At 35.9% G+C, this 25,045-nt stretch overlaps 1 protein-coding gene across 1 annotated transcript in view; it reads left to right on the plus strand.

The window, feature by feature from the left end:
* NPAS3 (neuronal PAS domain protein 3) overlaps window positions 1-25,045 on the plus strand; it is a 589,490-nt gene that overhangs the window by 161,437 nt on the left and 403,008 nt on the right. The window contains exon 2 of the mRNA XM_015632068.2: window positions 12,081-12,325. Within this exon, the coding sequence (XP_015487554.1) occupies window positions 12,081-12,325 (245 nt within the window). The remainder of the gene's footprint in view (window positions 1-12,080; window positions 12,326-25,045) is intronic.

The following is a 25,045-nucleotide window of genomic DNA, read 5'->3' on the forward strand; positions in this document are numbered from 1 at the left end:
ACATTTCTCATCTCCATGACTGGTTAGCCCTTTTTGAGGAATTGTTTTAGCAAGGACTTACTACTCGGTTGAGGGGTAGCTGTGGCAGCTGCTGGACAGTATTTCAGAGCCCTGATAATTTATTGCCTTTGATGCAATCCGATGGATTTAGAATATTGTTAATCTTGCTGGTAGTTGAATATTGTTAAACAAGATAAGCATTACTTGGAGCATGAGATTTGTCCAAGTGCTATTTTTTAAAGTTCTAGGATTGTAATTCAAGATGAGTGTGTTTTAAGGAGAAGTTTTGGCATATCACTACTTTGGTCAAAAATGCATGTGTCATCAGGTCTACTCTGCCTAATTAAAGTGGTTTCTGAGGGGAATTGGGTTTCGCTGTACGATATCTGAAAACGTTGTTTAGAAATTAAATCCTGGGTCTGCTGCAAGTGCCTGAAAATTAAAATACATTGGGACATACCTCCAGCACAGCAGTTAGCAGTGCATGAGGCACCCCCTGGGCTCAGTGCACAACCTTTGACAGCAGACTCTTCTTGGCACTTCAGGAAACACTTAAGCCCAATAATGCGTGTGGCCATTATTGGTATCTGTAAAGGGAGCAAGGAGGAATTTCTTCTGCAAGAAATGTGAGTTTCATTTTGATCCCAACATACCAAAACAGTTGAAAAACTGACAATATCTTTTTTTGTATGATTTTCTGCCCTTCACCACTGTATGTGGCACTTAGAGTTCCTCGTCCCAGAGCATTAAATGGAAAATAAATGAAGTCCTTCTGCAAGGGAAGTCAGTGAAGGCTGTAGCCTGTCCTGGAATAGGTAAGCAGTAATAAAAGCTAATTCCCTGGTAGTATAGGTGAAAGAGATGCCTGCTTGTGAAAATCTTGCTGTCATGTGGTCTGCTGACACTAATTTACACTAAACTGCTCAGGGTTCAAGCATGGGGGTGTAAGAGTGAAAGGCCTTGAAGCTCATTCACACTCTACTGAGTCAATGATTCAGCAACTAACACCCTGGAGAGTGAATCTCATGCTTCTGGGGAAACAGGCTTGAATAAATCCACCAGGCAGATTTTGAAGGCACCAGGGTCTTCCTAAGACTTCAGAGTAAAAAATTATCATGCACTACTTGGTTTTGAGCAGTCAACGAAGGTAGCTATACCACCATCCAGGCTGACTGTTGCTTGTGTTTGTATTTTTTTGGGTTAAGATGTGCTTGGAGAGATTTTAAAACTAGGTAGCCTGAGTATCAATGACAATGTGATCTCTGTCAGTACTGTTTTTATCAGAGACAGCAGAAAACATGCAGGGAATCAAGTGGTTCTCTAACTCATTGACTGTCCTCTTGAAGTTATATTTTGTCATCTTTAAGATAGCTCTGCTGTGACTCTGAACTGGAATAGCTCCTTTGGACTTCAGTGCCAGTGTATCCAATATCCCTTCAACTCTTCTTCATGTAAAGCCTTGTAAAGACTCCCATGAGGAGGGTTCAAAACTACAACTTGAGTGTGATCTGCATAGACCTCTCAGTGTACACATAGCTTCTAGATGGGAAGGAGAGAGTTAGGAGGTGATGAGGATGATAATAAGAGTGTCTAAAGAGATAAAGAATGTTATTCTCTTCAGAAAGGGTCTTAGTATTGTAGTAATTGAGAACACACCACTAAGAGATTATTTATGTGGCAGCAGTGAAAGAGAGAGGTTGGAATTCTTACCTTTTTTCCCTGGCCCTGGGAACTAAATTGAAGCAGATAGTTACAGAGAGCACAGCCAGCTCTAACAAAATCCCTATTTAGGTCATCTGTAAAGAGCAAACTTGAGTTGCCTGAAGGCAACATTGTGCTCTTAGGCCTTTTGGCAGTAGTAAAACTTAACGGTATAGATAAACTACCTGATGCAAACACAACTTTTATAAAAATAAAAAGCAAAAATGTTTTCATCCATGCAGCTGTTTATTTCAGAGCTACCACTGGTAAAATAATGCCATGGAAAATAATGGGTATAGCTGATATAGATGTTCCAGCAAAAATGTCTGCAATTGTCTAGCTCTAACATAGTGTGGAGAATAACAGCTATTCATTCAGAACCAGATAAAAAAGTCTTAAGCCACAGTGTTCCTTCTTAAACACAGTATTCACTAAAGGAATATAATCAGAATTTGGATAATTTTTGTTCAGTTCAGAGAGACTTATTTATTTAGTAGCTTATAGTTAGGCCAAAATGTAAAGCTCATATTTGAAGTGCAGGATGCTATATAGCATTTCCAGTGTGGCATATGAGGTGGCATCTGTGGAGAACCTGGAGTGAAGCTACCTGGCTCTGCAGCTGGAATTACTATGTTTATTTTGAGCAGGCAGATGTGACACCCAGTGACATTGTGTCTCTTGTCCTCTTGTTTTCCCCACATCTCCTAATGGGTGCAGTTTTTCATACCTTAACGTGGCTGCCATCATTCAGGGCTACAGTCACAATCTGGGAACAGTGTTACCTGTGTTCGCTCTTTGGTTACCCATAGAAATGCTTCAATAAATTTGCACTTTTCTTCTTAATGTGGGATAAATTGCTTCTTTACATATGTGGTAATATATTCTCCTGTCACATAAGTCTTGCTGTTGTTAATTGGAAATGCTTATGCTCATTGAGGGAGGAATACTTTTCATCCTGTTTTGAACGAAAATCTGTAATCTTGAATTTGTTTCCAAACTTCAGTCATGAGGAGAGCAGTGCAGGAAATTGCTGCTGTTCCACCAAATTAGCTTCTCACATATCCTTTTAATTGGAGACCATAACTCAGATTCTAAGTATTTTAGGAAGCTGAACAGTACAAATTGAAATACAGATATTTCCAGTAAGGGCTCAGTTCAAAGAAAGCTTTTATACACAGATGAGTCTGCTAACAAATAGCATGTCATATGATAATGAGACCATGTTTTCTTACGCAGTTTCACATTTCCTAACTGTGCTGCTGTGAAATAAGTGCTGTGTTTATCTACTCTTTCTTAAACTGACAAATCTCTGCTAGGGATGAGTGTGCCTACTATAGACAGAACATAGGTATTCGGAAAAAAAGTCTGAACTCTCAATCAGAAATACATCACTTCCAAATGTAATATATCGCGCTGGTTCAGAACATTCATTTCCGCCACAGTATTCTGTTTTTAATGTAAAGACTTCAATTTATGTTTAAGAACAAGCAAACTATAGTACTTTGACAGCCGTTCACACTTAATTTCTTTGCATTAAACCAACAGCATTCTTTTCCACAAACATCCATTGTTAGGACAATGCTCTCAGACGGAATTTATGAGAAATGGAATTATGTTACCAAGGAGATAGCATTTACTATAATGAAGAGTAGATCCTAGAAAATGGCCCCTTTTACAGCAGCTCAGAACAGAGCCACAAAAGCAATTGATTGGTCTTGGCATTTAGTCTTATATCAGCTGTGTCATCCATAGCTTCAGGAGTGAGAACACTAATCTGAAGTGACATTTCTGTTCTGGCGGGCTTTTCTGCCCTGATGAAAGCAATTACTTCATTCCTAAATGATAATTTGCAGGAGTTTCAACCACTTTAATTGATAATTTTTTGTTCTGAGAAGTTCAATTGTGAAGTGATTAGCTGATTTGGTAAATAGAAATTTAAGGTGTGAAATGTACAAGTTGCTCCAAGGTAAAGTGCTGTTTATTGGGTGCTGCAAAATTGCTTGATAAAACTGAGGTTTCTCTATTATCAGGAGGCTGGCAATTGCTTAGTTCAACATAGGAAGAAAAAAAGATCAAAACACTAGTGTTCTAGTTGTAGAATTTGGATTTGAACTAGTGTATCACAGCTCAATGGTTTCTGTATCAAGGTGTGCATTAGTTTTAAAAGATTGTGCTGGGTGGCAAGTTTTTAATCCTTAAAAACCCTGCCATGTTCCTATTACTAGGTTTTAATGACTCACTTTGGAAGTAAATCCTGTTATTTAAACAGTTCAACAAAGGTACTTATTGGTGATAAAACATTCAGTTTAATGATTAGTTCAAGCATACACAAACCATTCCCTTGAACCATGTTTACATATTTAAAATAAAAGGTTCCTCTCCTGTGAAACCACAACCCCTAAAACCAACCTTGAGTCTTACTGCTATAATAAAAAGCTTGGCTTAATATAGGTATTATTTTTTTATAAGTTTTGCAATAATTGCTAAAACACTTTTGGGGAAAAAATGTAGTTTTTCTATCTACAAGGAAAAGAAAGGTTTTAATAGAAATCAGTTCTGTGATATTTCCCTATACGGTAAAAAAATAATGGTCATTTCATGTGTTAAATGAGAAATATAAAGCAAAAATGAAGGTCAAACTGATTTAGCACATCAAACAGTCTTTGTCAGCCAAGCTTAATATATCCTGAGTTTGTGGAACAAATGAAATTTTGCTGCTATGTTACACTTTGCTTCCAAACAACCATTACAACTGGTTTTATATATTGTGTGAGCATCAGACCATCAAACAGTGCATCTTTACTGACGTGTTGCTGCAGTGATGATCTACAGCAGCAATCTGCCATTTATATAAGGGCAAAATGTGCATCTATATTTAGTTGTGAAATTGGCCTATTATACTCTTGATGTTTACAGAGGCTAACATAAATTAATGATGACAGCTATGAGCAGTGCATTAGTTAAGCAGCAGAGCTTTTACCTTGAACTTGAAGGTTCCAGCTTTAACTTCCAGCATATACTGTATAGCTTTCTTCACACATTAAAGTCTCAAAATATTATTTTTTCTTAGCATTAAATAGCTTTAATTTGTGGACTAGTCCCTTGATGATTTTTTACTTTTTGTAACTTCTTGCCCATAAGAATAGCGATTTTTTTTGGGGGGGGTGGGGAATAAGCTCCCCTGAAAAGTGTTTGGTCATTGAAAGGGTGTGATTTTACTGACTTGAAACTTAGTCAGATGTTAGGTATCTTTTGTCTGAGGAAAAGAGCAGTTTGAGGAGGCCTCACTTGGTTATGTACTGCACTTTCACCTGAAAGTCTCTTCATGCAGCTCGTGTCAGAGCAAGTGTAGGCACTGTGGTAACTATAGATTCCAGTTAACTATGACCACAGATCTGACAAGTATGTAGGTGTTCAAAGGTTTGCAAGTTAAAATGATGAAGTCTTTGATGAATTTTTGATGGATGAATTTTTAATACAAGTCGACCTTTCTCCTTTGAGGCTGCATGCTAGATTAATTGATAAATAGTGAGACTGAGCAATGTTCGGATCTCCTAAGCAAGCAAGTAGAAAAATCCATAAAAATCTGCTGTCTGGCTTCTCAGATCTACTTAAAAAGAAAGAAGGTAAAATTTAATGTGGCTTTTGATTTTGGAGATTTTCCCCTCATAAAAGTAGTGTCCTTTTTTTTGGACATAGTAACTGTTGTTATTAGTCTTGAAGTTGTTGTACTCTTAGTTCAGAAATAATCTCTGTGAAAAGAAAATCTATGAATGGGACAGAAGAAAGAAAAAGGGAAAGCAAAGAAAGGGCGAAAATATCAAGTCAAAAAGTTGTCTGAAAAGAAAAGAAATCCCCAAAGATAGCAAAATAGTGTAGAAATTAGAGGTAAACATATTAACATACTTTCATTATCAATTTTTCAGAACTAATTGAATTAGCCTTAGAAGGTTGAGTGAGGATTTTTTCTTCCTTTAATTTACATCTGTATCTACAGGAACATTAGCTCTCTTCAGTCTTTTATATTTTGGATCTACTATACTGAAAAAATAGCAAGTTTCATGCATATTTGTGAACTCTCTAGAGCATAATCCTTATGAAAACAGAAACAAAAAAAAATTGATAATAGCAAGCCTTAGGTTTATGCTACCACCAGTGGTGATGTTTGAGTTCCAAAACTTGTCTTTCTGACTGTAATATGTGTAACTATTCAGTGCAGGTCAGTCTCCTTTACTTCCTTCATCTTTCCTACAGTCTAATTCTATTTTTTTTTTTTTTGTGTCTGAAGATGTGCACTGCTGTTCAGATTAATATCCACTTGTATTGAACAGTGTTTCTGAGATGCTGCTATTAACTTTTGAAAAAACATCAGGAATAAGAAGTCATATGGAAGTAAAATCAATAAATATTCCAAATAATTGGGTCACTTAAATATTGATGCTCTTCCATTCTTTGAACTTCTAATGAAGTTTAATTGTTCCACAACATCAGTGAAATGAAAAAAGATTTTTATATGACAGAACATGGCTTATGGGTTGTCACCTATAGGTACAGCAAGACATTATCTTAATGAATTGCCCAGGCATTAAGAGTCAGACTTTAAATGTACTTGTTTTAAATGGGCTTAACTGCCCTTATTGTTTTCACTGGTCAGCTTGAAGCCCCAGAAAAGATTCTGAAGGATGTGGCTTTGAGGGAAGAGGTAATTGATTATTCCTGTAGTAGATCAGAATGTATAAACATGTGTATTAGTCAAATTTTCATAATCGTCCACCACGTTGTATGCTATAAATACATAAATTATGTAAATAGGCTATTAATAACATAGGAAGGGACCTAAAGTTAATTTAAATACAAAAATGTCCAAAGTATGGTAGTAGTATGTCACATCATATTAGTGTGGAACGAAGTAAGGAAAAAAAAGGGTCTTTCTAGTTTTACTCAGAATTGCACAAATTCACATCTATGGACTCAGGAGCAGCATAAATGTATTTCTTTATGTAATACTATATGCTCACTGGAAAGTAAGTCTGTTTGTGTTCTTTATATTGGGAAACACTGTACCCAAAGGAGCATAATTTAAAGTCTCTTTCAGAGGTCTGAAGGGGCTTGAACACTTATCTCCAAATTTTTTGGTAGCAGATTCATTGTGCACTCTAATATTGCATAGCCTTTCCTTGTAACTGATTTCTTTTCTGTGAAATGGTTATAACATTCATCTGACTTTGTCCTTTAGAGAGTTGGATACTGTTTATAGTGGACCTTTCGATCCTTGACTTTAAAAGACTAGACTAATAGAAAAATACACACAGAGACATATTGCTTCATTCTCTATAAAGCCTGCTATAAACATTATTAGATATTAAGTGCTATTTTTATACTAAATCTGGAGTTGCTGCTACTGATCCATATTGTTTTTAGGGGCTTAAGAAATTCACTAGTGCTCAGTAACAGCCGGGGTAACAAGTATAAAAATATTTAGTAATATAAGAAAAACTGCTCCGTTATGATATACTTTTGCATTTCTAAAATTTCTGCTGAAATCAGGGAGGATTTTAATGTCATTCTCAAAAATACTGTGCATCCTTTGCGAGAGTTTGCCATATTTCTCTGCTTGTGAAGTAGAAAAGTGAATGAAAATGTGCTTTTGAATGGAAATGAGCAGTAACTATGATAGCACAACACAGATAAGCTGTCCAGTGGCTCAAGCCACTATATCTTGAGTTCAACAGTCCATCTGTCCCTAAAACCTTGTTTTATGGCTGTTGCTTCCAATCCAATCTCTATTTGTGACAAGTCCAGTGAAGGTACCATAAATCCCAGCAGTGTTATGTGGGGCTGAGCAGAGGGAGACTGATATTCTGAGAAGCTCTGCTTGGGGGGTCTCGCCTGCATCAAGTTTAAGGAAACAGTGTAGGTGAAATGTAAATGTGAGCTGCCTTTCTAAAATTGGGCAAGTCTGCCAAGCACCTCTTTCCAAACTATGTTTTGAAGTTGCAAGCAAAAATTATTTGTAACTGCAACCATTCCCCTCTTTAAATTCAAAATGCAAATTCACATAATTAAATTGTTTCACTGATTTTTCCTGCCCAAACTGAGGTACAGAAGCAAGGTATTGTTATGACCCTGAGATTAGCTCAGTTGGTTAGAGCATGGTGCTAATAACACCAGCATCAGGGACTCGATCCCCAGCTAGGCCGTTCATTTACATGTTGGACTTGGTTGTCCTTGTGGGTCACTTCCAGCTCAGAGTATTCTGTGGTGCTGTGAACACATTCTAAAAAACTCTTGCCTAGGTCATTGTATCTGTTGATAAGCTGCAACATGTTTGATTGCCATTAAATGCTGCAAAAATTAGGATCTGTGATTGTCCCAACTTTGAAGTGACAGATGTCAATTAGATAGACATGAAGTTGTGGGTGTGCACCCAGATATGGATGCATGTACATGCTTATGAATGTGCAGTATATAAAATTATGTGAAATAAAATATGGAGCAAGTTAAGCTTGGAATGACCACAAGCACAATGAAATCACAAGTGAGTTACGAGTACCAATAAAACTTTTATGCAGCACCATATTATCATGTCTTCTGCATCTGCTGTGTCTTCAATAGAAAATCTACTTAAGAAATGTCATGTATACCATTTTAGAATTATATGGTAGTATTTCTTCTACCTTTTCATCTGTAAAAGCCAGACCCCTTTTATATCAGTCCATCTGGAAAGGCCCTAAAAGGAAAAATAAAATATATTTTAGAAACCATATCTAAAATAGCATTAGTCTTCCAGCCATTAAATATCCCATTTATATGGTACTGCTTCTCAGAATTATCAGGGGCTAGCAGCTGGAAACCTCTTAGTCTTCTTTAGTGGACTCTGTATATGGAAATTCTAGGAGAAATGTCTTCTTAAGGGAATGCACGAAGTTTCACCATCGTATGACAACATCACCCTTTGACATTGTACAGTGATGCACCCTGATCCAATTGTCTTAGCTTCTACCCCTCTCCACAGGAGGCTAAGAGGGAACAATATTTATATCCCCTGGGTATGTTTCCTGCTGTTGCTCTCTTGTTGGTACTGTGGATATTATATGTAGATTTGCTTGACTGTTGGGGGATCTTCTCTGTCATTTGAGAGCTCTTAAACATGGGATGCTTGCTTTCTTGGCACTTTTTGAAAGCCACTTACTAAACATGTGCATAGTTTCCCCCACTTTAATTTTTCTTAGCAGAAAAGCCTGTGTTATTTCTAAGTTTTCGTAGGCTGATCCTTAACAAATTCCTTTATGTTCCAATAACCACCTCTAGTCCCAGGTGTCATGTGACAGGAACCAAGATGAATTTTGGTCCTGTGTCAGCATCACTGCTTTCTGTTGGGAACCTCACGCTCCTCTTCTCTAGCATCCTCTTGGGTCTATTAGTGCCTGCACTTTGCTTTATTAAGAGAATCTGACAATGAAGCTGATGTTGCCTATCAGAATCACAGGTGCCAGAGAGGATTAACAGCCATGTTTAGGTCGTATCTAATGAATTCCTGCATCCTGCTGAGGAAATCACTGCTCCCAAATTAAGGACCCATTTTATCAGCATAACTGCAGTGTCCAACAGTACAGTGTATTTCCCTAGTGGAATTACATAGACTAGAAATTAGGACTTGTGTGCTCATATCAGCAGACACTCTTTCTTAATTTAGCTTAATGGCACTGATGCCAAGAGAAGTGTGCTCCAAGTTACAAATTTCTTGCCTTGATTCACCCCATGAAACTTCCACAAATGACAATAGAACAAATGGTTGGGAGAAAAACTGAGTTATTCTCACTACTGTTTCTCAGGGGTTTCTTTTGTTTATCATATCAGCTCCCCATCCCTTCTACTTTTTTTTTTTCTGGTTGTTTAAGTTTGAATACCCATAGGCGGCTTTTAAATAATTCTGTTTGCTGACACAGGTAGCCTCACTTTTTAGCTTAACTGACTTCCATTGGAAACTGTTACTGATCCAGTAATGCTTTACGTAAGTTTACATTCCAGTATATTATTCAGTTTCAGCAATCTCCTGAAGCCTCTAAAGGACTTGTAAATTGTGGATTTAGACTTCAGTGCTTCTAAGAAATATTCTATTCCTGTTTAATTTCTGACATGTTTCAGAAGTTGCCCAGATCTCTATTTTTTTCTGATTTGTTTTGCTAGGGATCTTTAAAAATCTCCCATCTTACCTAGGGGTACAATTAAATGCTGTGGAAAGAAGGTGCGAACCTCTCGGTGCAGACCTTCAGAACAGAATCTCAATTCTGCTAACTTGAATTCTCAGGCTTGGCTTCTGGGGAAAAAAAGGTGGTGACAGGCAGAAAAGGCCATGTCTTGTGCCATGAAATTGAGATTTCACTTGGAAGCAATTGTGTGGAGACTTTTGTCTGCCTTTTCCTTATGTTGCTTTTTTATATATTTAACTTGTAGAGGGCATACTACTTCCTTGGAATTAATTGGGCAGTTCATACTTCACAGAATTGTAGCTCCCATTTGTCTCTGTATACATCAAATAGTTTCATCTGTTAAATTTAATGCACTTTTTGAGGGATTATCCACAACCATGATGGCAGATATCTAAAGTTTGAAAACTGAGAGAGATGCATCCACAGTGAGCATTGTGAAATCTTATTTTTCAGGGACTTTTTTCCTAGAATACAATTTACAAATCAAGGTGCTAGCATTCTATATAGAGTTTATAAAACCAAGTATGTACTTTATAATTCAGTAGGATTCTGTATCTTTACCTGTGGGTAAGAATGTGCTGTTTCCTCCCATATCTTTATCTCACTATTGCTATTTCTTAAGCAGACTGTCTTTTTAAATATAATTGCTGTTAACTGTACTAAGGGAATGGTCATGGAGGGATTTAATTTGTGTGTTAAGGGCCCAGCTGATATGCCCTTCCAACTCTGAAGTGGCAGGGATGGCTACAAAAATGCAGGTGGCTATGAATATTAAAACAAGAGAAACTCTGTAGATCCCAAATTAGAAAAACAGGTAAAGAGACTTAGCTTCATGGTGTTTTATCTGAATACCTCAATTCTACTGATTTACTTTATATGTCAAAGTGCTTTTGTAGATCTCATCATTATGAGTTTTTTGCTGCTAAATCCGAGGTTTCAGGAAGGGTTGTGGAAGCTGGAGAGAAGCATTTTTTGTTCCATTATGCACTGGTTGTGTTCTAGCTCCGTGGTAAACCAACGGCTAGCTAATGGAATTGTGGCTTTAACTTCATCAAATTAGTAGGTAAACAAATGAAGCAAAGGAAAGACAGACCCTTATTGAAGTATGAGAACAGTTTCTAATCAGCTTGCAGAGTGATGGACAGACACCAGCCTCAGCATCAGCACCAACCTGTAACCATCAAGGCAGATGTATGGTGAAGCTTGTAATATCCTGAGTTGAACACTTTGCTCTGTGTAAAAAAAATAAAAAAAGTCCCCAGGTGTTAACTTCTGTCCTCCCACTCTCTTCTCCCACTGCACTCAGGAGTTCTACACCAATTAAACAAATATCACAGGAGTAAAATCTGAGTTATCTTTCTATGTTCTGTATTGGTAGTAGCAAATGATACATTGATGCAACAAGACTAAAAATGGCTTCGTATTTCCAACAGCTCAATATAAAGCAGGTCCTTTCCGATGAAAAATTTGTCAGTCTGCCATGTGTGTGGTAGTGAATTGCAATCAGAAATGTGAATCACATAACTGTATTAACAGCTTTCTCACCCCACTGATGAAGGTTACTGCTTCCACTACAAGGACAGTCGTTAACAACTCCTAAAGAGCAGCTTTGTGAAACACAGGAAGTTTTACAGTATTACAGCAGACTTAAACTTCTGTGTCTCAGCAGTTTGTGTACAACCTGTTTGGTCATCTTGGCTGCAATGCAGCCCCTATCAGAGGGGGCAAACACTTGAATCATCTGCTTTTATCCTTCCCCCAAGAATCAGAATTTAACAAAAATTAAGGCAAAATTGGCTTGCAATAAGTCAGGAGAAGCAATGGTACCTAGACAGATAAAGCCCACATGTACACAGTATTCGTTTGTTTTTTTTTCTTGAGACTGACAGCAGACACAGGAAAGGCAGACTAAAAAGGAAGTGGCTAAAGTGAGTTAAGTGTAGTTACATAATACGTTGGCTACCACTGAAACTCAAATATTATTGTTAGTTTTAATCATGCAAGTGGAGTACCATTTTATATATCCTGAAGTCTGTAGATCCATAGGCAACAGCATTTTGAAAATGTGCTAATTTGACGAGAAGACCAGCAGTGAAAAAGCAAATTGGTTAAATGTGACAAAACACTAATATTGATGAATGTCCTACTTTCTTTATTTTCTTTCAGTTTACAAGCTTTGAGGAAGGAAAAGTCCCGAGATGCTGCTCGCTCTCGCCGGGGAAAGGAGAATTTTGAATTCTATGAGTTGGCAAAGTTGTTGCCGCTGCCTGCAGCCATTACCAGCCAGCTTGACAAGGCATCCATCATCCGACTTACAATTAGCTATCTGAAAATGAGGGACTTTGCTAATCAAGGTGATCCTCCATGGAACTTGAGGATGGAAGGACCTCCACCTAACACATCAGTAAAAGGTATGGAGTAAATATTGTTGTGTACTATAGAATACAGCAGCCTTTAGTAACCTCTAAATTGAAATTTTTACCTTCATCCTTTCTTCTTTCCCTGCATATCAAATCCTTTAAAGGGATTCAAATGTGGAAATCTGAGGTCTGCATGAGAAAGACACCATGTGAAGGTGACATATAAACCTCTTATTTTAATTATTTTTTATTGAACAACAAACCTATGATATAACTATCACAGCTGTAAGTCTTCTGGGTGATGTAGGCTAAATTGTTTCAAATTATTTACCTGTTATTGTGTTGCTTTGTTTTAGTTTTATACATTATCTATTTTTTGTTTTTCTTTTATGTAAGTATATGTTTGAGAGGAAAATGGCATTATTCCTTGACTTGAGAAATCAATCTCTTAATTTTCTGGCTATACCTTAAAGGTAGAATCAGATATTTCTAAAGTTAGAAAGCATCACATCCAAATATTTAAATCTTCAAGCGAGAGACTAAGACATTATTTATCCTCTTTAATGTCTACAGAAATTATTTTGACTTCTGAGCCAGTAGACATTTATCAACAAAATAGACTTTTTTTGGTATTAAAGGCTCTCTTTTAATGCTCACACAAGCATTTGGGGAGCAAAAGCATTGTTTTAGGTGTGAATTGCCACAAACTAGAGATGGTGTGCATGTTGTTCCTAAATAGTCTTTCCAATGACCTGCATTAAGTGGACTTTTTTTTGTAATCTAATATATTTTCAACTAATGCCACCCATCTGGATCAGTGTGATCTCTGTCTGATAAGTACATTAAATTAGGGAGCAAGTTGCAGTAACAGAAATCAGGGTTACCAAACCTGGAGTTTCTGTGTGTCCTGGCTTCCACAGCACAGAATACTCCTTTATTACTGTTCTCACATTTTGAAGGAAACAATATTTTTGGAAGAGGCAAATGAGATTTGAGCACTTTAGTTTTTTTCCACAAATTATGAACTATAAACACTTAATCTACACCAAGCTAGATAGACTGCATATTGAATGATGCAAATAAAGAAGCCACCTTTAAGAGTAAGTGGAGGAGGTAGAAATAGAATCTTATTTATCAGCTCACAATTGTCCATGAAGGGTTACTTGTATTGATGCTGCAAAGGGCTTTTACCCTTCTATTTAAAGGGAGTGATATTATTTAAGGAAAGTTAAAATTTTCAATGGATGGAGAGAGGCATGGAGGGCAAAAACCAATGCAGTTTCAGACTGAGGATTTAGTAGCTGGACATAGTGCCATCATTTCATATATTTAATTTATATTACCTGCCATATCATCACACAGAGAAAAAATAAAAGGTAATAATTACATCATCCAGGACATGAGTGTAACATGGTTCATTAGGCTTCTGATATAATATGCAAATGTTCCCCATTTTTACAGGATGAGAGTTTATTCTCAGGCAATTAAATGGTATTTCAAGGTAGATGTAAAGTGGACTATGCTGTACAATCTATGATCTGTCTACAGGCTGTCCTGTGTTCCTGACAGTCTGAGGTCTGCCAGTCTCTGTGTGTATTTTCAGAGTATCTGAGATCTATTTTTCATTATACTCTTCTGCAATACATACCTGAATACTTAATCTTCCTCTCTGCGCAAAGATTCTAATGAAGAAAATAATTTTAAGGAAATTAAAGAAAAAAAAAAATCTTACTCTTAGACAACAACTTCCATAGATTAATGTTTCTCCTTAAAAAAGAGCTGGGTAAACATTTAATGTCTGTTCACCCTATCTGGTATAATAACCCTGCCCCTCCAACCATCTAGTGCTATGGTTCTCATTCCTTTAGGTGCAAGGGGTTTGGGGGCTCAGGAAGGGGTTTTGACTTTTTTTCTCTCCTGTTTTGGTGCTTATTACTAAGTAGGATTGTATTATTTAAGTGTCAGTATGTTGTAACAATGCTTGATGAAAGAGTGTTTCATTCTATAAGATTTCCACATAAACAGGCTTAACTGTATAGTACAGGTATATTTTATGACTTCACCGCTTTTCCTTACATAGAAACCTGTTAACACATTCTGATCAAACATTCAGAAAATTACATCAAAAGAAAATCAGTTTCATTAATTAAGCATTATTTTGCTGCCCTTGAAGAGGTTCATATGTATAAACAAGCTCACATAAATAGCTTGCAGGTTCGTGTGAAGTATGGATGATAAACCTACAATAAAACACTAGACATTATACTTTGTATGTGCACAAGTAATCTTCTGAATAGACTTAAAGGTATTTGTGAAATTATTTGAGAGGTACTTACATTGTGTAGGCAACTGCTATTTTTCTCCTTCCCCCAAATGCGTTGGTCTGCTTGTATTAATCATTTATTTTAAAAGCTTTGTTTTAAATCTGTCCCCCAGTACTGCACAGCAATTTAATAATTTTAATTTAGTATTTCAGGTAGGGTTACTTTACTCGGCTCTGTATTTATCACAGCTTTTCTTAGAAGTCTGTAAAGGCTGATGAGTTTGTTTTCTTATGCCTATTGTGTAGTGATCACTACAAGTTGTGCTTGCAAATGAGCACTCAGATAACTCCATATAATATTTTCAGAGTCAATTACTTCATGGAAATATCTTGAGCAATTGGAAAGTAACAGATAGTTTTCTCCATTATTTTAGAAATATCTGTGTTGTTATAATACAGATCAAATCTGCAATGAACATTATGCATTATTCAAGAAATGACCAGGCATTCTCAGCAGTGTTTCAGCTAAATAACTGATGATTGTAACCTTTAAAGAAATCTCATTGTGGTGACTATTGGTAAATCATTTCTCCATTCATAGTAATCTTTATTTAGAGGCGATCTAAAAACCATTATATCTTTTATTAATCTTAAAAGCAATAGCCAATGATTTGACATTTGCTAAAAATGGAAAAAATTTCCATCCTCTAATACAGCAGACTTCAGTCATTTTTCTTTTTTTTCTTTTTTTTTTTTTTTTTTTTGTCTAAGGCTTTCTGTGTGTAGGAAGACTCAATCCTTAAAAACAAATAAGCAACTTACAGCAGATGTGTTTAAAGACAGTACTTAAAGACCGGGGTATGATTCTGCATGGAAGAAAATAATCAAGATGTACTTATTGTCAGTAGGAATAAAATTTTCAGTCTTTGATAGTACATACAATGTGTTATGAATAACAGTACTATTCGCCTCTGTTTCCATCCTTCCAAAAGTCTTTCTTCCTAGTCTGGGGTACGTTCTGAAGAGAACAGTAAATGAGCTGTATATCAGTTTTTTGAACTCAAATGTGAGCTTTCTGGAAGTTGTCTGGAAATAGAAGTATTTTCATAGCATATGCTGTGTTTTCAGTCAGGAAGTGGTACTTTATGGGGCATGGAACTTGAAATTCTCATGTGCATTCTGATATGATACTAGGCCTTGTAGTCCTGTTGCAACATCAAACTCTTGTGAGGACCTTTGTATTCTGGAATATTGTCTTCAAATTATTGACTTAAAATTTCATAGTACTTTTAGCAAAAACTATTTCTCAAAGCATTCAAAATCATGCAAGTTTTCATGTTCTTTTTATTGTGGGTCTTTTTGCCAAGCCACATGTTTTTCTTTTTTTTAATGTTTTTATTTTTTTTAGTAGTGAAAAGAAAAAGGAGCGGAGGAGTGGGAGGCACAGTGATCTTCCACAGTGTGTTGAATGTGTTTGGCTGATGTAAAATCATGCTGTGGGTTTTGGTTTTGGGCAATCTTTGGGACATTGGTTCTGACTCAGGACCACTTCCACTATGAAAAGAAGGCTCATGACCCTTTGCCTTGAACAATTTCTGTTTCTTTTGCCACAGAAATTACATCCAGTACTCTGTGCCTAATTTTGTGAATCCTTGACCTGGTAATTTGCCATGATAACATTGAAATAATTACAATTTTTTTTATTTTTTTTTTTATTCAAGTGAGGTCTTAATTTCTGTCTTTGGAGATACAATTGTTTTTGTAAGGCCACAAGTATTATTTGCTGTTGAATGATGTGACATGTGGAAACTAGAATACGTAAGACAACTTTGGGTATGTCAAATTAAAAGTGGGTTTATAATTTTTATTTTTCCAAGCCAAAACTTTACATTTTATGCTACATAAGAAAAAACCCTCTTACTTCTGCTGTAAGAGAAGAGATGAGTGAGAGATTATAGCTGAGGAGTGAGAAAGGTCTTCAGTAAGTAATACTGACTGACTGGTAGGTTGTGTAAAGAATCTCACTTTTAGTTTAGCCATCTCTACTTTCAGTGTTCTGTGTTCTGCAAATAGGTAGTTTTATGCATTTTTATTCTGGAATTGATATATATTACTAGGAGGAGAAATCAGATGCTCTCAGAGGTATTTGTGGTGTATTGAAATACTTCTCGCCCAAATTGTTCCTGTTCAATATAAGTAAATACAACCCTGAAAAGTTCCTTACCACAAATCACTCAACGTTACTGCAAGTCTGCATCGGTACAGAGATTAAAAAAAAATAAAAATTGATAAACACAAGAAGAAAAATTACACTTTAAAACAAAATCACACATTTTTCCTTCAAAGTAGCATGTTTTCCAGAGGTTCCATTCTCAAAATAAACAAAGTATGTAAGTCTAGGCTGAAAATGTACTTGATGTCATATCATACTGTGGGGCTTGGGGTTGAGGAAATAAGTCCAGCCCTTTGAATTCTCTGGGAAAGAAAACAAGCAATAATGATAATTAGAAAGTACGGTAATTGTTATCCCAAATGTCAAGTGGAATTACTTTCATTAATTTAAATATCTTTTTCTAATAAATTTTGTGCTAGATATGTATGCACTTAGAAGAGAAGAGTAAGTTCTCTTCTGCATGACCTTATTGTGGAAACACTTTAAATAACATTACCTGTTGTTAGCCTTTTATATTTTAAATTGAGTGTTGTCTTCTGAGCCAGGAAGGGCAAGACAGTGCAAGCCTTTCCCTGCTAAAACCCACAAGCCTTCCAGTAAGACCACCTTCCATTCTGAACCCCATCACTGCTCTCTCAGGGAAACCATCTGTGACAGCAAAGAATTACTTTCTTCTTTACTGTTTTTGGCCTAAGACATTGTTTTTCAAAGTTTTATGTGAAAAAAACAATCAGATGAAAACAGGATAACTCAGGTGAATTGGTGGTATTCCTTGATGTGAAAAGAGTCTCCAAATCCAGATCTGTTGTGCAGAATTTCTGTTCTTGTGCTGGAGAATTCAGATAGCCCTGTAATTTATTTCTCCCTGCCTTGCAGGCATTGTTCTTATGAGAATCTGATCCTTGTTTATATATAGGCCAGTATCGTGCTCTGACTATGTATCAGCATCAACCACTGATTGTAAACGTAATGTTTATCCATTGTAAACCTCTTTATGTGGCAGTGCAGCCATAGGGAGAAGTACCTTAGCCTTCAACCTATTACATGAGTTAAAGATGGTTAGTTTTATTTTGAATGTAACAGAAACCAAGTGCTGGAAATTTCAGGAGGTAAAATATGGTAAAACATGAATGTTATCTGTGATAATTGTTGATGGTTTTCTGGTATGAAGGATATGGGATCCAGAATGAGGTAGTTTTGTTTGAATCTCGTTGCCATAGGAAAGGTGAATTGAATATGGGACTAAGAGTTGGTGGTTGTCCGGTGACATGACCTAATTGATTTCAAATCTGGCTAACAGAGGAGGGTATATATACTCAGTGCATTTGGGGGACTAACTGCCTAGTGGGGAAACTTATGGGTGAAGCTGACTGTGAGGAAAAATTTTGATGGAAAAAATTAGAATGAAAGCTAGAGCTGGAACCCCTAAGACTAGAACTGCTAAAGAGAAAAATATGAAATTATAATTTCCTGTGCACCTGAAAACTCTAAAACTGCATCCTTTTGTGGAATGACAGAAAATAATTAACATGAAAAAATAAGTATGTGTGTTTATAGAAAACTTAGGGAATTAAAGGAAAGTATATAGTAAGATAAACTGGAATGTGTGAGCTGCAAAATGTTGGCAAGAAAAAGTAGAGACATTAAGAAAAAATCTAATGGGATTAGAAAAAATCAAGAAAGAAATGGGTTTATGTGTTTTAGAAATGTTAAATAATTCTGGCAACAGTATAGGCTCTTTAGCAGTAAGATAGAATAAAACATCTAATGATGCAGAAAAGGAAGAAGAGCTTGATAAGATTTATTTAAGTGCTTGCTTGTACAGAATCAGTTCTACAAGTATTTCTAGCTCAGGTTGCTGATACAATTTTCAGGATAATCCACACTTTGCAAGTGCTGGTGATGTGAAGTTCAGAGTAGTGAGCTGTTTTAGCCTCAAAGCATTATAGGCAGATTATTGGGAAATTTCCTGCACTAAAGGGATAAAAGTAAGATTGTTATATTTTTTTCAACAAACATGGATAAATGGAAAGTAATTCTTATCAAACAAACCTAGCTTAAATGTCTGAAATTACAAGTCCAGTTAACTAGGATACTGATTAATGTTAATAATTAAATAATTTTAATCTAGTTAACATCGTATACCGAAATATTTGTAAGGCACTTGATGTCCTAGGTGTTGTAACAATTATGGTTTTAAAATACTGTAAGAATATTATATTGGCAGAACCAAGTTAAACACATCAACCATAAAATTAATTGATCTTGGAAAGAAGATTGAAGTAAAAGTTACTATTAAGAAAGGTGTTTCTGTTTTTCTACAGAATCTGCTCTGGGTATGATCATCAAGAAACTGGGAATAAATATGGCTTGAATGCTGATTTAAAATTTTCAAATTAAAATGATGTTTGGATTATAGACAACAATCTATGCAGTTTAGGAAATCAAAACTAAAAATTATTTTTTTCAGAATAAGAATGTTTTTTGTTGATGTTGTTGTAGTTATTATTATTCCTACTATGACTACTATTATCACAATTAGTATTATTTTAATGTTGTCATTGCTGTCCTAAATGCTAGGCTACTGGAGTTAAAAGACTTTGAAGGGTTCTGGGTTTTTGTGAAGCAGAACAGAAAAAATGGGAAAAGCGTTTCAAGTTCAGCTCTTTTTTTTTTTTTTTCCATGAAGAAAGGCATAAAAAGAACCTACCTGATCCTTCCACTTCTGCTAGCAGAAATGAGTGAATGATTTACTTTCTCATGGTGGTTTATTTGTATCGTAAAAAGTTCTATCCATCACTTCTGTGGAGACACAAAACATTTACTGCTGATAACAAATTAATACTTTTTCTAAAATGTTGTCAGTCAGATGTCAGTCCCTAGAAGTGTTGTTTATTGCTAGAACTCCACCTTGAAATTTAACAATTAAATAGGAAACCAACCAAACAAGTAAGTGTTTTAAGAGCAAGGAAATAGAAAAGGGGACTTTAGTGTCTCTTCTCTCACTCACAGCAACTACTGTATTCCCATTCTATTACACTGCTATTAATCTTCCTTTCTCTTCTAGTGTAGTTACAATGATTTGGATAACATTGCATATTTATTATGTTCTTTTAATATAGTTTACTATTCTTAGCCATTTGAGGTGGTTTTTTTTGAGTCCAGAGCTGAAGCCCCAAATATGCAAAATGTCTTCCTCTTGTATTCAGTGTCCAGGGCTCTCCTTTTTGTAGTCCTGCATTTTTCTCTACATGTGGTTATCCTTAATGCAGCCTTTTTTATGAAAACAATCTGGTGAATAATATTAATATTTAAAAGAAAATTCAAAGTTTGTAACTTTTCCTTTTATTTGTTCTTCCTTCGATGTGCCTGTCTTTCTGTGTACAGTAGTCATAGTAGCAAAAATTCACTCCTAAGCTGAGAACATACTTTCCTCATTCCTGCTAAAAGGTGGTGGGTGTTTGCATTACAATGCATGGTTGAGAACATTGATGGTGTTGGCTGAGTGGGTTTTGGCAAAAGCTTGGGCTTCACACTTGCAGAGGTAAATTTATCAGTAGGAGTAGAGTATTGATAGTTGCTTTGGCTCCAACCTTAATAGTGATTCTCAAATAAACCAGGGAAAACGTTTCAATTTAAATCAAATTAATTTCTTTTCACTGTAATGATATGGATTTTCATCCATTTGAAATTTTTGTGTAAAAGTCAATGCTGCAAAAGTCCTCTTTTCCAATGCTCTTAATAAAATGCTTCCATATGATTTTTACATTCATGTTTTATATTGCATGGGTTAGCTCCAGGTGGTCTTTTTAAGAAGCATGACTATCATAAATTATATGTGCAGTGTACATAACTTTTTGAAATAACTCACATGATGGGGTTAGCCAATTACAGATGTGCAATGAATCCGGTGTGCCAAAAGCGCTTGTTCTGCTTTTTGCTTGTAGTAATCAGGAACAGTAATCACTGCTGTAGTTTTTGATATGTAAAATGAAAAAAGGCTGTTGCTATCTGCAGATTGCACCATCTGATGGAACTTCTATTTGTCTTTTTATTCACCCTTCTCTGAACAGAGGGAAAGTGTCTTTGCTATGAAGAGTGCTTTGGACAAAGTCTCAGTCAAGCTTAATATCGTGACGCACCATTTTGCAAATGAAAGTTGTTGAGGAATTGGTTCTTGTGGTTGGATTGAACAGTTTCAGTACAGCATTCCTACCTTAGTCTCCTCAGCTGGGCAGGGAATATAAGGACATTCATAAAGCCCTGCTACATTCCACAGAGCTTAGTCTTCTATTATTGTAGCTTATTGGTTTTCTGGGTCATCTGAACCTCTACCATATATCTCCCAGTGAATGAATCCTGCTTTTACATTTTGTTGAGGGATATCTATTGCAGGGCTAGTAAATACATCTGTATGAAGAAATACGTTAACCAACTGATAATGAATGCAGCAGAAACCTAGAAAAACCCACAAACAAACAGATTTAAAAAAAACCAAAACAACAAACCAGATGAGGATGCTTAGAGTGAATAAAGCGCTGTAATTGAATAGGCTTTTACAATATTTGTTTTACCAAGAGTTACATCGCTCTATATTACATGTAAAAAATTATGACTCTAAGAAAATATTTTGTCTGAAATGAAAGAAAACACAAAATATATATTTTTTTTAAATAGAAAATCTGTGTTTTCCATCTCATACGATTGCAGTTATACATTTACTAGCATTTTTCAAAGTGATTGTCTCAGTATTTGGAGTAAATAATAGAGCCCTGGAAGTGAAGTATATGTGTTTAATATTAATACTCATTTTCATGTAAGAGTTATATTAGATCCCTCTGATCAACAGAGCAAGATTTAGATACTGACGGTAGATCCAGCGGTTTTAAAAACCAAAGTGCAGTGATTTTATATCTATATAGTATGTGAGCATAACCACAGTCTGACCAAAGTTTGACCACAATATCAACGCAGCTTAATTTCTGCAACTGTTCTCTTTGAAGCCAGAGGAAGGAAATCGAGTTTCCACCAAATCCCTATGCTCTTGTGGTCTCCCATTTCAATCAGGGATATAAAGCAGAATACAATGAATCCATAGTAAAGACTTTCCCAGGACATTAGAGAGATCAGTAAAAACTGTTTTCATTAGCTGTCAGTAATTAAAGAACACCCTTCATATAGAGCTTACAATTTAGAGAACATGTAAGCCTCTCTATCTGCCCGAGATCACAAGCGAAATAAGAATTACTACACAGCTGGGGAACTTGTGTTGTTTTAAAATATCAAGCTCCCTTAAGAAACGTAATTTTATGTTTATTTGCTAGCTTTTGAGCCAAAGTGAATATTTTTATTTTAAATTTCAAAGGTTTCAGTCACTGCACTTTCTGTTCCTATGGAAGGAAAGAAAGGCAAGTGCCTCACCAAATACTTAAACACCAGTTATGCCAGAGTTGTCCTGAATGGAGCTGCTAGAAAATTCTTACCTTAATTTCAGTACTTAAGCTCATCATTCCCTATAATTCTTACACCTGCACAAGCATGCGTGTGTTGTCACTTTGCATTCTTCTTGAATCCTATAAAAATGATTTTTGCTTTGCTTTGCATGGGATGGTACCACATGCAAGTACAAAATTCTGTGTCTTATTTCATCATCTGTAAAGTAGTTAAACACATATTTATAACCATGAAAGGAAGGCAGAGAAGTATCTTTGCTCACATTTCAGTACATACAGACAATTCCCAAACTTTGCCTATAGCAAGTAGAATAATACTGTCAACACTACATCACTGTAGATCTTAAAGAAAACCATTTGTGCAGAAGTTAGGAAAAATCAGGAACAGCTTTTTTATTTTCTTTTATAAGTATATGTTGTATTTTTACAATTATAAGAGCAATTGTACATCTATATATCCCCTTTCAAATTTGAATTACTGTGTATGTGAGCTGTTTCTCATCCTCTTGATGCAGAACAGTGCTGATAATGCTAATAGAGAAATTGAGGCATATACAGATTTAGGGCTAGCTTTTCAAAAGAGCACAGCACTCCAACTGGAGGCAGATTTCAAAAGATCTCTGATCCTATTCAGCAACAAAATAAATAGCTGGATTTTCAAAAGATTTCAGCACTTTGGTAATCTGATCATAAGAAGCAGCTGCTGAGCACATTTGCAAAGCCAAGAGTGACTTTTCAATATCCCAAGAGAAGTGTGTGTTAGAGCAGGGAACAGAGCCCTCTTCCCATGTCCTAAGACCAGGAGTGCAGTTCTTAACCAATAACACTGTCTTCATGTCCTTTGCAAGAATGCTGCGTTTAATGAAAGGAAGTTTAACACATTTAGAAATTTAACCGATGTCTATGAAGAGATATTTTTCAGAATAACATGAAGATTTTCAGTCAGGGTAGGTAATGAAGAAATCAAAGAGGAAGAATATTGCTAATCCATTTTATATTGAATCTTGGTGTTATATTGTCTTAATTAGGTGTATCTCATAATAAAGAAACCCTACCTTTAGTAATTTATAAAGGTTTTGTAGTCCATTGAGAATCTTTTAAGTGTCAAAAAAAAATAAAATATAATAACTAGGTATTCTAAAAAAATCTACACAAGTCTGTAGCACGTATATTGTATGGCAAGTCCAGGTGCAATTAATTTCTGTGCATTTCCACCTTCCTACAACATTCCGAGGACATAATTTTTATTTACATTTTAAATGGTTCTTTCTATCCCTTCCTAGAGGTGAATAAATGGGGTATTTAGCTTTGTTCTTCTGAAAATAATTTTTTTCATCTATTAAATACTTTCAAACAGCATTTTTTCTTTACCTCTATATACCAGCTGTTTCTGCTTATTTTGTGTATCAGTGCTGTTATTTATTATTCTTGTCCTGCTTTTTGTAGCTTGTCTCTCTGACCTTTTTTTTTTACCTCTGCTATTCTTTTATTTCAACATCCTATCCTGAAGATTTAAAGGGCAAGTTTTCTTTTACGAATGCTGCTAAGGAGCTGAGATGAAAATTAGCAGCTCACCTAACCTCATCATTAATTTGGTTTTAGTTGGTTTTTTCAACATCCTCATGGAGCTTCTTGATTCTCCAACACTCATAAGACATAAAGGAGCTGAATTTTACATAGAGGCAGCTATGTTGAGAGGCGATTTGCTGTGCTCTACTCACTCGTCATTAGCTTGGAGTCAGCCCAAGAGGTGTTCCTTGGGTGGAAGCATCTGGGAAAGTCAGTGCTCAAACAGCTTTGTACACGAAGTAAGATAAGTACACTATGCACTTACTGGTGGTTTTGGTGTGTTTTGGTCTCCAGCAGTAATTGTGCCAGACAGTGAATGTGGCATGGGATGATCTGTGAAGAGATATCTGCCTTGAGAGGGCTCTCATTTTACCTGTGAAACAGGAAGGTGAATTTTGGAGACAGTGTTTGTTCCGTGTGAGCTGAACTGCCTGCCAAGGGCAGGTGTGATGGTGTGAGAGGACTGCTCCTGGGAGTGCAGAGCACCTGTAGCACTGTTGTGTTGAGCTACAGTGTTGAGCAGCTCTGATAAGCATCCAGGCCGACTTCTTGCAGACCCGAGACAGAACCTCATCCAGTATTTTCTGCATCTGTTTGACGCATAGGCTTATCTCTTCGGAAAGTATCTAATGTTGGTGTAAAGCATTTAAATGATAAAGAATCAACCACATCCCTGGGCAGATTGTTCCAACGGTTAATTACTGTCACTGTGAAAAAAGTGTGCCTCATTTGTAGTCTTATTTCAGCTTCAGCATCCAAACACTGGATCTTGTTATGCCTTTTTCACTAGATTAATGAGCTGCCTACTGTCAGAAATCTCTTCCACATGTAGGTATTGTGATCCTCTTAACCTTCTTTTCAGTAACTAAATAAATTGAGCTTTCTTAGTCTTTCACTATAGGGAATGACTTTTAGAAGTCTAATCACTCTTGTAGCTCTTACTTGAGTTGTATCCAATTTTCTAACATATTTTGAGAATGAAGGAAACCACAGCTGAAAAGACTACTTCAGTAACTGTCATAAACACCAAAAGTAAAAATTGCAGTAGGTATTCCAGTGTGATAATCTTTGGTTTAACCCAGAGACATGTATTTGATATATATTTTCATGTAACATGGACATGCCATTTTGATGTTGTTTTTTATTTTTGTTTCTGTTTTTTACTTTGGGAATTAACCTGAATGTTTGTCTCATTGAGATGTGGCTCTGGATTCCTTCTGCTGATATGGATTGAATGATGTCAAGAGTGAATTCTCATGAATAATTGTGAATACTGAAAGTTACCCTTTATTTTTTATTTTGTTTCAATGGCA

Source organism: Parus major, chromosome 5 (genome assembly GCF_001522545.3).
Source record: "Parus major isolate Abel chromosome 5, Parus_major1.1, whole genome shotgun sequence".
In the NCBI taxonomy this organism is placed as follows: domain Eukaryota; kingdom Metazoa; phylum Chordata; class Aves; order Passeriformes; family Paridae; genus Parus; species Parus major.